The 14,116-nt window shown below is 42.2% G+C and overlaps 1 protein-coding gene across 11 annotated transcripts in view; it reads left to right on the forward strand.

Moving 5' to 3' along the window:
- The window catches only part of CDC42BPA (CDC42 binding protein kinase alpha), a 182,350-nt gene that overhangs the window by 98,746 nt on the left and 69,488 nt on the right, over positions 1–14,116 (forward strand). For all 11 annotated transcript variants that reach the window (XM_084868837.1, XM_084868828.1, XM_084868829.1 and 8 more), the window contains exons 11-12: positions 8,761–8,883; positions 12,862–12,995. In XM_084868837.1, coding sequence (XP_084724963.1) covers positions 8,761–8,883; positions 12,862–12,995 — 257 coding nt within the window. The remainder of the gene's footprint in view (positions 1–8,760; positions 8,884–12,861; positions 12,996–14,116) is intronic.

A 14,116-nucleotide genomic window follows, 5' to 3' on the forward strand; every position in this document is an offset into this window, starting at 1 on the left:
CACTTTACTCCCTCTGGTGACTCACCTCCAGTATTCCTTTCCTTCCACCATCACTGGTGTTACCTGGAAAACCCTGGTTGGGCTCCGGCTGCCCGTAGCTGTGTCCGGTAGCGAAGGCCAGGTTGAGTCACATGAGGTGTTTATTGAGAAGGCCAGTCAGCCAAGAAGACAGGGTGCTTACAAGCATTCAAATCCTGTTTCACAGCAGGTGCAGGGACAGGACAGAAAGGGGATGGGCTTAGGGAGAGGAGAGGCAGGGACGGAATGCAGTTACACGCAGCCTTGGAGTCCGCAGACATCAGCTGTTGTCCTTCACTGAGTTGCGTTGATGGGATGATGTTTTGACTCCTGGTGGGTCGGTCTGACCCTGCTTATTGGTTCTGCTTGCTGGATCCACAGCTGAGTCACCCCCTTAATCACTGCGCACAGGCCTTGGAAAGGAAATTTAAAAACTTAACCCCCTATTCAGATAAATATACCTGTTCTAAGATTTAAAATAATATGATCATTTTTCAGGTTAATTCAGGTGCTTTATCTATCAGACTAGATGCCCGGTGCATGAAATTTGTGCGGGGGGGGGGGGGGGGGGGCGGCAGACGGGGTCCCCTCCCTCTCAGCCCAGTCTGCACCCTTTCCAATCCAGGATCCCTTGGGAGATGTCTGACTGCCGGTTTAGGCCCAACCCTGGGGATCGGGCCTAAACTGGCCGTCATACATCCCTCTCACAACCATGGACTGCTGGCTCCTAATCACTCACCTGCCTGCCTGCCTGGTTGCCCCATACAGCCTGCTTGTTCAGTCATTTGGTCATCCCATAGGCAGCCATCTTGTGAGGGTGTGAGGGTCAATTTGCATACTACCTTTTTATTATATAGGATTATAAGTCCTATCACCTACAATTCTATCCCTCTGCCATGGCTCCTCTTCTGCCCTCAGTTCTCATGCTGTGCCATCTGTCATCATACCCTTCCATACACTCTCAGGTCTGTTGTCCTCTTTTTGTTTGTCAGATGCCTTTGGAAGAACCCCAGTCCTGTTACATTCAAAATCACATCTCTAACTGCGGCTGAAGGGAGCTTACTTAAAACACACATTATGCTGACTACTTCACATTCATGAACACTAATCTCAAGTTGAGTCTTAATCCCGCCCAGAAGTCCTACTTTTTCCTTAGACCATTTTCCTACCCTATGTTGCAAAACCCAGCAATCATTTCCCAGTGCTCATCTTGTCACCACCCGCGTTTCACCCTCGTGACCACTCCCCCTCCGGATAGCTCTTTCTGCTTTGGGGCACGTTAATCTCCTGGTTGTCTTTTTCCTTAGAAGCCACTTATTCTCATTCTCATGTGCTGATGTCTCTCCTTCACTCTTTGATGACTAAATGTTAGAATACTCCAGAATATTCCATGATTTGAGTTGTTCAGAACTAAAACCTTAGCGTTGTCTTTAACCCTCTCACCCTCACACCTCACGTCAGACCAGTCGGCGGATCTGGGCAGCTCTGCCACTACCGTGGCCTGGAATCTGCTGGCCGAGCCGGTGGTGCTGCCACCTGTTCCAGATCGCCGTCAGTTCTCACTGCCATCGCTTCCTGACTGGCTCCCTGCCTGACTCTCTCTCACACTCGTTTCACGTACTGTCCAGCTGGTGCTCCCTTTCTGGCTGCAGCCCTTACTCCTCTCTCCTTTGTTCTTTCCATTCTGGCCACCCTGGGCTCCTGGCTGTTCTTTCCTCGAACTGGGCACATCCCCACCTTGGGGCCTTGGCTGTAGCTCTTGTCCTGCCCTCAGTGTTCTTCCTGTGGTGTTCACATGAACACACATGATTCATTCCCTTGCCTCCTGCAGTCTCTACTTGAACGCTACCTTTCAATAAGTTCCTTCCTGACCATTCTAATGCAAATGGAATCCTCCTTTATTCCCAGTACTCACCCCCTTTCCTGCTTTATTTTCTCCAAACTACAGAATGTAACTTGCAATGTATTTTACTTAATTCATTTTTTAAAATATATATATTTTACTGATTTTTTACAGAGAGGAAGAGAGAGCGATAGAGAGTTAGAAACATCGATGAGAGAGATTCATCGACCAGCTGCCTCTTGCACCCCCCCTACTGGGGATGTGCCCACAACCAAGGTACATGCCCTTGACTGGAATCGAACCCAGGACCTTTCGGTCCACAGGCTAACGCTCTATCCACTGAGCCAAACCGGTTTTGGCACTTAATTCATTTTGTGACATCAAATGAAACAGTGTGTATATAGTCAAGAAACTTGTAGTTCTTAAAAGAGAGAGTTTTACAATGATAAAATGTTGCGGTTATGCATTAGGGGCCCACTAGAGAGAAAGACTCTGTAGACACCAATAAAACAGACAGTATTCTGTTTTTTCAATATGTTGCTAAGATAGCTGCATGGAAAATTACTCCCCCTTTCTCATGCAAGGTAGTTTATTAAATATATTTGACCTATAACATTGAATAATTTAAGGTGCATAGTGTTAACTTGGTACATTTCGTTACTGTAATGTGATTTCTGTTGTGATATCAGCACCTCTATCATATTACATCCTTCCTCATATATATAGAGAGAGAGCTCAGTGGCATCACGACTGAACGGGCGACCGGTCACCATGAAGTGCATGGAGCACCTCTCAGTGACCCCTCCCCCAGCCCCCGAGCCGCTCACCATGAGGGGTGGCGGGCTGCTTCGTGGGGTGGCCGTGAGCTTAGCAAAGCAGTCACCCGGGTGGCAGCGAGTTTCGCAAAGCAGTCGCGGGGCCGGGGAGTTTCTCAGAGTGTCCAGCGGCGAGTAACGCAGGGCAGCAGCAAGCTGCACGGAGCAGTCGAGGGGCCGAGAGCATTGCGGAGCATTCCAGGGCAGGGGGCTTCACATCGTGTCGCAGGGTCATGTGACAGAGGCCATGTGACAGAGGCCAGGCCAGGCTAGGCCTAAGGACCCTAACCATGCGCAATTTCATGCACGCTGGGCCTCTAGTATAGCATAAAACATAGTACTACATGTATTAATACCCTGTATTAGCTCTCTGTGGCTTATTTACTACTTGTTGCAAGTTTGTATATTTAAACATCATCAATCTTATACCTCTATCCCCACACCCTAGTAACTGCTATTTTACCCTATTCTTTATGAGTGTGACTTTTTTGAATTTCACGTAAAAGTGATATCATACAGTCCTTTATTTTTTCAGTCTGACTTATCTCAACTTAGCATAATGCCCTTATGGTCTAGTCATGTTGTTGCAGATGACAGGATATCTTCCTTTCTCATGGCTGAATAATATTCCATCGTGTGTATACCACATCTTATCCATTTATTCGTTGACTAGAGGCCATGTGCAAAAACGGGCCTTCCTTCCCCTGGCTGCCGGCACCGCCTTTGCTCCGGCCGGAGCTGTCTTTTCACTCTGGCCCAGAGCCACCTTTCCGCCTCTCTATGCTGCTCAGAGGCCCAGAGTGATGACACAAGTGTTCAGTCCTGCCCCTGGCTACTTGGTGTCTATATATGCAAATTAACCCGCCATCTTTGTTGGGTTAATTTGCATACTCACTCCTGATTGGTTGGTGGGTGTTGCGAAGGTATGATAAATTTGCATCCTACTCTTTTATTAGTGTAGATATGCATGTAGGTGATCTCCATACAATGCTTCATCCTTTATCCTTGCCCTTTGCACCTCTCTGTGCCTATAAGGTTGAAATGAGTCTTCGCAGGCAGCAGCTAGTTGAGTCTTGTTTTCTAATCCACCCAGCCACTCTGTGCCTTTTGATTGGTGAGTTCAGTCCATTCACATTCATGGTGGTTATTGATATGTAAGGACTTACTGCTATTATTTTATCCTTTTTCCTTCTGGTGATTTTGAATCTCCATTTCCCTCTCTTCTGTTTCTGTTCACCTTTGTAAGTTGATGGGTTTCCACGGTGATAAGCTCATTCTCCTCTCACCCCCTTTTTGGTATCGTATCTATGCTCTATAGTTTTGCTTTGTAATTACCATGAAGTTTGCATTAAAACATCTTACAGATAAAATAATCCTTTTTATCTTCATTCACCTATAAAGCTTCTGTTCTTTTACTCCTCCTTTTTTATATTTTTGATGTCATAAATTATCTCTCTTTGGTGCGAATTTGTTACCAAATAGTAGTAGCTATAGTTAATTTTCAATGCTTTTTACCTTTAACATTTACTATAATTAGAAATTAATACTAAAATAGAGTTACAGTTTTCTACTTCTTATTGTCTATCACCATAATCTTCTCATTTTAGTTTGAAGAGACCATTTCAGCATTTCTTATAAGGCAGATCTAGTAGTGAACTCACTCAGCTTTTGTTTATTTGGGAAAGCCTTTGTTTCTCCTTAATGTAGATAGAGTACTCTGGGCTGGCAGTTTTTACCTTTCAGGTCTTTGAGTATGTGATTCTACCTTCTCCTGAACTGGAGAATTTCCTCTGAGAAATCTGCTGATAGCCTCATGGGGTCCTTTGTAGTTTACTTCTTCCCCCACCCCCAGTTGTCCTTAAAATTAGGTCTTTGTCATTGATTTTTGATAATTCATTTAATGTGGGTTAAAGGTCTTTTTTTAAAAATTTTATACTTTTATTGATTTCAGAGAGAATCAGAGAGGGAGAGAGAGAGATAGAAACATCAATGATGAGAGAGAATTGTTGATTAGCTGCCTCCTGCCTGCCCCCACTGGGGAACAAGCCAGCAACCCAGGCATGTGCCCTGACCAGGAATCAAACTGTGACCTGGTTCATAGGTTGATGCTCAACCACGGAGCTATGCCAGCCGTCCAGCTCGAAGGTCTTTTTGTATTATTCTTTCAGTGTTGTGAACTGCGTGTCTAGTTCTTTTCCTCATGTTTGGGAAGTTCTTATCTACTATTTCTTTAATTAAATTCTCTGTTCCGTCATCCCCCCCAGACTTCTGGCATGCCCATTCATATGTTGACTTCTCTGGTGGAGTCAGATAACTATTACAGTTTTTCTTCTCTTTTTAGAATATTAATTCTTTCTTTTCCACCTGAGTCATTTCTAATACCTGTCATACAGATTGCTGTTCTCTCTTCCATGTGGTCTACTCTGTTTCCAGCACTTTCTAATGCATTCTTCATCTCATTTATTTAGTTCTTCAGCTCCAGAATTTTTCCTTGGTTTTTGAATTTAAACCTCTTTGGGAAATTACTTATTCTGTTCATTATTGTTATTCCAGAGTTCACTGAATTGCCTTTCTGAGTTTTCCTTTAGTTTGTTGAATTTCTTTATAACAGCAATTTTGAATTCTTCATCAGATTTCAGCATTCTGTGTCTTTGAGTTTGGTTGCTGGAGAATTGTCATTTTCTTTCTGTGTTACTGTGCTCTTTCAGTGTTCCTGAAATGTGCCTCTGTCGTCACATTTGAAGAAGCAAATCTCTTTCTTATTTAGGTAAGACTTGGTTCTCTTTGGTTCTAGCAGTTCAATAGCTTGGCAACCAGAAACCCTTCTTTTATTTTCCAAAAAGTGCCAATAGCACACATTTTTTTATTTCTCTTAAAGTTACTGACTTACAACTTGGAATATGTTTAATATGCTGGTGGCCGGGTAGGGCGAGATATGTGCTTAAACGTGGGGCTGGTGAGGGAATCCTTAAGTTGGGGAGTCCCAGAGGTCTGTGGGCCGACAGCAGGACATTTAGCTCTCTGTCTGCCTCTTCCCTTTCCTCTGCCTCCCGTCACCGAGGTTTCTTCTCTGGAAGCCAGGCGCTGAAGAGCCCAGGCTCCCTGGCTGTAGCCTCCTGGCTTGGCCAGTCCCACTTTACTGTCTGCCTCCTCTACTGCCTCCTGGAGTCACCACTGCGGTGACTCCCGTGGCTCCACAGCCTCCTGTAGGTCAAACCCGCCATCTGGATATGCAGGTGGATGGGTCCTTGGAGATGCCAGAGTGCCATGCGAGGCACTTCGTTAACATATGGATGTCCAATTAGTTGTAAATCTGAGGAGAGAGAAAAGAGGAGTGCCCGTGTCACCGTGATGTGATGTCACCCTGATCGATGTTTAAATGGCGTTGGCATGTAGCAAGGTGAGCAGGTACTCCTTTAAGAGGAAGTCCCATAAAGGTTTATATGTGTACATTCATGTCACCCACTGCCCAGGCCATGCATGAAATACTTGTAGTGAGCACCAAGTCCCTCATGCCTCTCGCCAGTCTGTTTTCCACCACTCTGAAGTAAACACTGTTTTAATTCTTTTCACTCATAATTAATTTTACCTGTTCTTGACTTTCATATAAATGGTATCACATAGCATGATCTCATTTGTCTCTGGCTTCAACATGTCCATTAGGCATTTTTAAAAAAAATATATTTTATTGATTTTTTTATAGAGAGGAAGGGAGAGAGATAGAGAGCTAGAAACGTCGATGAGAGAGAAACATCGACCAGCTGCCTCCTGCACACCCCCTACCAGGGATGTGCCCGCAACCAATGTACATGCCCTTGCCCGGAATCGAACCTGGGACCCTTCAGTCCACAGACCGACGCTCTACCACTGAGCCAAACCGGCTTCGGCCCATTAGGCATTTTTATATCTCCCCATTTTCTAATCCCAACTTAGATGTCTTTAAAATAAACAAAGGATGTTCTTTTAAAAGCAATAAATACAAAAAGCACCAGTTTTTAGCATGTTTAAACCCAAAGGTGGAGAAATGGTTATTGGATGTAGATCATGATTAGATGAGTAGTATGGTATATCTTACACCTTTAAGTCAAATTAACAAATATTTATGACAGCTGTGCATGATGATGATGATTTCTCCATACAGATGGCAAAGATTGATTCGAAAATCTCTCTCCTCTGTAGGTGACAATTTTTTGGAGATAAATGTATAGTGATATATTTAAGTAATATGTTATATAAGTAATAAGTTATATAAAGCAGTATATTAGTAAATGCAGGCATGCACAGAAATGTCATTTCAGTGAACAATGGGCCACATGGTGACACCATAAGGTTATAATGGAATGAAAAACTCCTATGGGTTAGTGACATCATAACTGTTTATGGTGATGCTGGTATAAACAAATCTACTGTGCCGCCGGTCATACAGAAACAGAGCACGTACAGTTACGTCCGTCTGCTGTCAGGGTTTGTGTACATGCACTCTATGGCATTTAATGCTGTTATTGCTACTGCATTTCTCCGAACATAGTGTGTGAAGCGGTGCATGACAATGCAGAGCAATTAGTAATGACGTGTACTAACAAAGATTGTGGTAAGGCCAGTCTTACTATCTGGGAACCCTCCATAAGGTAGCAGAATGACTACTTTAGGATGGGGGTAATTCCATTTCTGACATAAGTGGTTTTAAATTTCCCCCCATATCTTTTGATACTACCTGGGAATAAGCCTTAATAGAATGAAGGCTTCCTTAATACCGTGCATCTTCTCATTAGAACCACAAGATAAATAATCTCTATTTGAACTAACGTGATGAGCCAAAGTCACTTGTAAGTGGGCCTCTCAACTTTCATGCATACAAATTGGAAGGCCAGCAGTTCTACATCTTGTATATTTTTAAAAATATATATTTTATTGATTTTGTACAGAGAGGAAGGGAGAGAGAGAGAGAGTTAGAAACATCGATGAGATAGAGTCACCGATCAGCTGCCTCCTGCACACCCCCTACTGGGGATATGCCCGCAACCAAGGTACATGCCCTTGACCAGAATCGAACCCGGGTCCCTTCAGTCCCCAAGCCGACGCTCTATCCATTGAGCCAAACTGGTTTCGGCTACATCTTGTATATTAACACCCCCAGACCTTCCTTCACACACCAGTCTCAGTTTTTCATATGTCATCCAACAGAACATTTACCAAATGATGCCACTGTCCTACATCCAGCTGGGGCAAAAGTAGGCTTACTGTTGTGAGTACGCGAAACACAGTTTATTCTTGTGTTGTTATTTCTTAATTAATGTATAATTTTCCATATGGACAAATGTAAACCTACTTTTGCCCCACCTGTATCCTATATAATCCTGTATAATAAAAGCCTAATATGCTAAATGTCCAGTTGTCCCATTGCCATTCAACCAATCTAATGATATGCTAAGGCTGCTCAACCGCTTGCTGTGGCATGCATTGACCACCAGGGGGCAGACACTCCAACCAGTAGGTTAGCTTGCTGCTGGGATCTGGCTGATCTGGACTGAGCAGAACAGGCAGGACCTGCCCTGGAGCCCTCCCTGGCTGGCTAACCTTCCACATTTCTCCCTGGCCTCAGTCATGCACTGATGGGGTCCCTTGGCCTGGCCTGCGCCCTCTAGCAGTCTGGGACCCCTCAAGGGATGTCGGGAAGCCAGCTTCTACCCGACTGCGGAACAACCCATTGCAATGACGTGCACGGAATACCAAGGGGCAGGTGCTCAACACAAGAGCTGCCCCCTGGTGGTCCATAGGCTCCCATAGGAGAAGCAACACTCAGTCAGAAGCCAGGCTCATGGCTGGTGAGCACAGTGGTGGTGGGAGGAGGGGGCCTAAGCCGTCAATCTAGAATAGAAGCCTCTAGTGTTGTATAAAGACAGATACATGGAGTTTTGTGATTTAATTTTAATGTGTTTACGTGCTTGTTTTCAACGGGTAGATGTTTTGACTAGTAGAATTATATAAGGGTTTCTCTAGAAAGAAGTACATATTGCCATTAGTTTGAAAGTGTAGTGTATGGCCAGCTTTCTTATTTATTATCTTATTCTCTCTTTTTTTAAGAGTCAACACAGACTGTCCAAGCTCTGCAGCATTCAACTGTTGATGGTCCACTAACAGCAAGCAAAGATTTAGAAATAAAAAGTTTAAAAGAAGAAATTGAAAAACTAAGGAAACAAGTAAGAGGTAAATTTCTGTGATTCACTGTTAATTAAGTTTAGTAGACTTTTAAAAATATTCTACTTAAACACAGAGAACATTTATTGAACACGCATGTGTCATGTGTGATATGGTATGGGCTAGGCGCCAGTGACGTAGAGGCAAATCAGCATGGTTTCTGCCTCCAGGAGCTCACGTTTTGGTCTGGGAGAAAGATAAACCAATAGTTTCTGCGATAAACGCGTGAAGACCGTCAGAAAAGCAGACGCAGGTGCAGGGAGTGTGCCTAGGAGGAGCGCCTCACCCGGATTTAAGTTCACAGAGATGACTGGGAAGACCCATTAGTTTGGAATATTTAATTGGAATTTGTCTGGTAAAGTATGCATATGAGTAGGCGAAAGAGTGTTAGACATGAGGAAGGACGAACAAGGGAACTGCATGTATGCACGCATTAAGGCATGTGAATTTTTTTTTGTAACTTTTTTTTTTTTTAATATATTTTTATTGATTTTGTACAGAGAGGAAGGGAGAGAAATAGAGAGTTAGAAACATCTATGAGAGAGAGTCATCGATCAGCTGCCTCTTGCACACCCCCTACTGGGGATATGCCCACAACCAAGGTACATGCCCTTGACCGGAATCGAACCCGGGACCCTTCAGTCCCCAAGCCGACGCTGTATCCATTGAGCCAAACCGGTCTCGGCTGTAACTTATTTTTCAGTGTATTGCTGAGCTAGATGAAAATTAATATGGACAATTCTTAATATACCTGTTATATCCATTCATTTATTTATTTCATTCGTTTAATAAATACTTATTGAGCACCTACTATGTGTACCAGATGTTGTTTAGGCTCTCGGGATTCTAGAAGGGACAAGAGCAGGATAAGGGTTGCAAGTGCAGGATGAGTTCTAAATTTTAGTAGGCCCAGGTGTAAGCCTCATTGGGAAGGCGACATGTGACAAAAACTGGAAGATGGGTAGGGCTCAGCCAGCAGTTGTATTGGGAACTTACGTTCCAAGAAGGACCAGCCAGTGCAAGGGCCCTAGCATCAGAATGACCCCCTTGAGATGAGTCAAAACACCAAGGACAGCATGGCTGGCGTAGAATGAGCAAGCAGGGAGAAGGCAGGAGCCGAGGCTGGGGAAGTAGAGGGTACAGAGGGCTTTTGCCTGGTCAGCAGCTTCTTACTGAGTGTTTTAAGAGCTTTGGATTTTTTCTGAGGGAGACAACCTTTTCAGGGTTAAGAGTCATCACATGATCTCATTAGGTGTAGAGACAGAGCAGTGTTTTGTGTTGATAACTATTTTTTCTCCCTGTTCATTATATAATTGTTTTAAGTATTTCCTCTTCACATGTTTTGGAAGCACATCAGACAAGTTTATAATGTTTCCTTCCATCATGAGATATAATTTAGAAAACTCTAGAGAAGAAAAAAAACTCAATTGTATTTACTCATATTTTTATATGCCATGTTCTTCCTTCCTTCCTTCCTGAAATTGCTGAGTTCCTTGTTTGCTTTCTGTTTAAAGAACTTCGTTCAGCCATTTTTTTAAAGGTTGGCCTGCTGACAAATTCTTCGTTTTTCCTCATCTGAGAATGTCTTAAATTCCCCCTCATTCCTAAGATATGTTTTTGCTGAGCATATGATCTAATGTTTCTCTGGATACTTCTTAGGCAAAACCTTTGTGTAAACAAATTGCCCGCTATTAAGGTTTTTATGTCTTTTCTTTCCCTATGGCAACATTTTCTTTTTTCTTTTTAATATATTTATTTCAGAGAAGAAGGGCGAGGGAGAGAGATAGAAAATCATTGATGAGAGAGATTCGTTGCTCAGCAGCCTCCTGCACGGCCCTTACTGGGGATCAAGCCTGCAACTTGGGCATGTGCCCGGACTAGGAATCGAAACATGACCTCCTGGTTCATGGGTACTCACTCACCATTGAGCCACTCTGGCCAGGTGGCAACATTTTCCAATATTTTAAAACTCCTAGAAAAATTTAATCTACAATAATAAAAGCATAACATGCTAATTAGATTGGACTTCCTTCCAGATGCAGCCACAGTGGGCGGGGGCTGAGCCCCTTGCACGAATTGTGTGCTTTGGGCCTCTAGTATATTTATAATTATTCACAATTTCACTTTAGTGTCTGTTCTCTTCATCATACTCTGACTTTAAGAAGGTAGGACAGAGTTTCCTTGTGCCATATAACGGACACTTAATACATCTTCTTTGAATATCTGCAGACAAAAAAGAAATTCATACTCATTTATATTTTTATATGAGAAAATGAAGAATGGATTTTTTTTTTTTTAATAAAAGCATTTGTGTAACCTGTAATGTGCTTTTAACACATTACATTTATTGCCTTGATGGTGGTGGTTTGTGACTCCTTGTACTGTCTCTCCAACCCTAAACTAACTCCCTCTCTCTGTCTCTCTCTTCCCTCCTCTCCCTCCCTCTCTCCTCCTCTCCCCATCTCTCTCCTCTAACTTACATAGGTAAAGGAGAAATACAGTGAATGGATAGGGCCATAATAGATGTCCTATCCACCCTGATTAGAAGGAAATCTCATCTGGGAGGACTTAGGAATTATTTTAGGAGGAAGAACATAACGGAGAAGCTGTGACATTATGCTCTTGCGGACAGAGAGAGGTGCTTTGATTGTCGCACTAATCTCCCTCTGGCTCTCCAGTCTTAGCACCTTTGCAAGTTACAAAATGCAACTTTGCATACGTTTTCAAAAATTCTAAAAATAACTACACTATTCATAAAAGTATTTAGACTTTCAAAATACCTCAGATGAATAAGCTTTTAGTAAATCTATAACTTTAGGACACTAAGCAGTCGTAAGTTACTGGACTTAAGAAATCTTGAACCAATTAGTGTGTGATACATTTAAGTGACTTTTTTGCTATAGGACTTGTCTATACAGGTGAAATATTTACTCTTTAATTGGACTAAGGTAGTATAAATGCTACTTTATTTACTGAGGGTATAACACTCAACAATGTACATTATTTGTGTGTTGGTTCTCATACTTTAATTTGCAAACGGGTCACCCAGGAATCCTGGTGAAGTGCAGATTCTGGCTCAGTAGTTTGGAGTGGGGCCTGAGACTCTGCGTCTCTAACCAACCTCAGAGGAGGCTCACGCTCTCTGTCTGGGCATGACTCTCCGAGTAGCAAGATTGTAAAGAACAGAAACTATCTTGAGCAGAATTAGCAATGAGTATGTTTTGTTTTTCTGTTTAAATGGCTTCAGTTTTTTAAATAGAAACATTTTATACCAATTCATTAGATATTACTTAGACATATACTAAATATAATTTTATTTTTTCATAATAAATCTTTCTAACTGGTAATGTTAAACATTATTTAATAATATTGCTTTCTGACTCGGAGAGGTTGATGCCAGAATTCCAGGGCTCTGGTCTCAGATCTGATACTCCTTTAGCGATATGACCCTCAGCGTGTTCTTAACTTCCTGAGCCTCAGTGTTTTCATCTGTAAAATGGAGAAATGGACCTCAGTAGGAGGTTTAAAATACTGACTTTTAGAAATCAGAGTTTAGTCTTCATTCACCACTAGGGAAACCAGGCTGCATGATCTGGAACCTCAGTATTAGACGCAAAATCATTCGATAATGATTGACATCAGCACACAAATGCCAACCAACAGTAGAGGACAATGTGTCTGTTTCTTTTGTGTGGCTGGTCTTGTTCAGTTTTGTTCCTCGTCAGCTTTAACTGGCCCTGCAGGCGCTGTTTTATTGGGAGCACGGTCTTGTATCCCAATGGCTGTGTGCGGCGTTTGCACATCTTCCCCGTGGTACCAGCTCCTCGCCATCTTTACGGTGAGAAGCACTTAGCTGTCAGGTGTCACGGTGGACGTGGAGTCAGGAAGCCTAATACCAATTCAAAATATATTATTTTAATTTAGTTGTTTTAAGCATTTGCTTTTATACAAAAAGTAAAAAAAACAACAACACTGTTTTCTCTTTAGAATCGAGTCACTTGGAACAACAACTTGAAGAAGCTAATTCGGTGAGGCGAGAACTGGACGAAGCTTTTAGACAAATCAAGGCTTATGAGAAACAAGTCAAAACATTACAGCAAGAGAGAGAAGACTTAAATAAGGTAAGAAGTACAGATAGGATGTTAAAGGCTTTTCTGAATTCTCAGTCTTGTTTAATTTGTATACTGAAAGCACTCATATTGAACTGTACTAATACATAGTAGATGTTATCTGTAAAAAATTGGCTTAAAATTCAGCAATTATTTTGGTGTATGTCTTTTGATTAATGGCTAGTAATGAAAAACATTCTTGAGGCTTTAACACTCTTAATCTTTTTTTCTTTTAGAAAGTTACTAATCAGTGGATTTGATTAAAGTGAATGTTACTAAAAAATAAATATGAAGAAATAAGAGAAAAGTAAAATCAGTATAATGTCTGTGGAAAAATAAAAATATAGGTGCATTTTCATTATGACTTGCTAATACCAACGTTCCTAAAAGATTATAATAGAAAATTTCTTTAATCCTTTAAAAATTTTTAAATGTCAGTTTATCTTTCAAAGTGTAGATAAAACAAATAAAGTTATTTTCATTAGGACTTTGTGTAACACTTAAACAGTATTATAAACATCAACAAAATGTGTTAATAGCCAGCACACTGTAGCAGTCTAATGGGGTAAGTAATATTAAGCTCTCGAGAAAAATACTTTACTTAAACCATGTTCCCTGGGAACTTTGCCTTTCATTCACTTATTTTTTTAAATATTGGAATTAATACTAGCCAATGCAAAAAAGAAATAAGTGGCTTATGATGTAGTAAAAATCAAATTCAATGATGTAGTATATAATAATTGATTAATAGCTAGTAATGAAAGACTACTCAATTATTGTACATAGTTATCCTATATAATAAAACGGTAATATGCACATCGACTGAACGGCAGAACAACCAGTCGCTATGACGCACACTGACCACTGGGGGGGGCAGACGCTCAACGCAGGAGCTGCCCCTGGTGGTCAGTGCACTCCCACAGGGGGAGGGCTGCTCAGCTTCTGGCTGAGGGCTGGCGAGCACAGCAGCAGTGGCGGGAGCCTCTCCACCTCCATGGCAGCACTAAGGATGTCCGGCTGCTGGCTTAGGCCCATTCACCACAGGAAATGGGCCTAAGCTGGCAGTCGGACATCCCCCGAGAGCTCTTGGACTGCAAAAGGGTGCAGGCCAGGCTGAGGAATCTCCCCCCACT

The sequence above is a fragment of the Pipistrellus hanaki genome (assembly GCF_964339955.1).
Source record: "Pipistrellus hanaki genome assembly, chromosome: 20".
Lineage (NCBI taxonomy): Eukaryota > Metazoa > Chordata > Mammalia > Chiroptera > Vespertilionidae > Pipistrellus > Pipistrellus hanaki.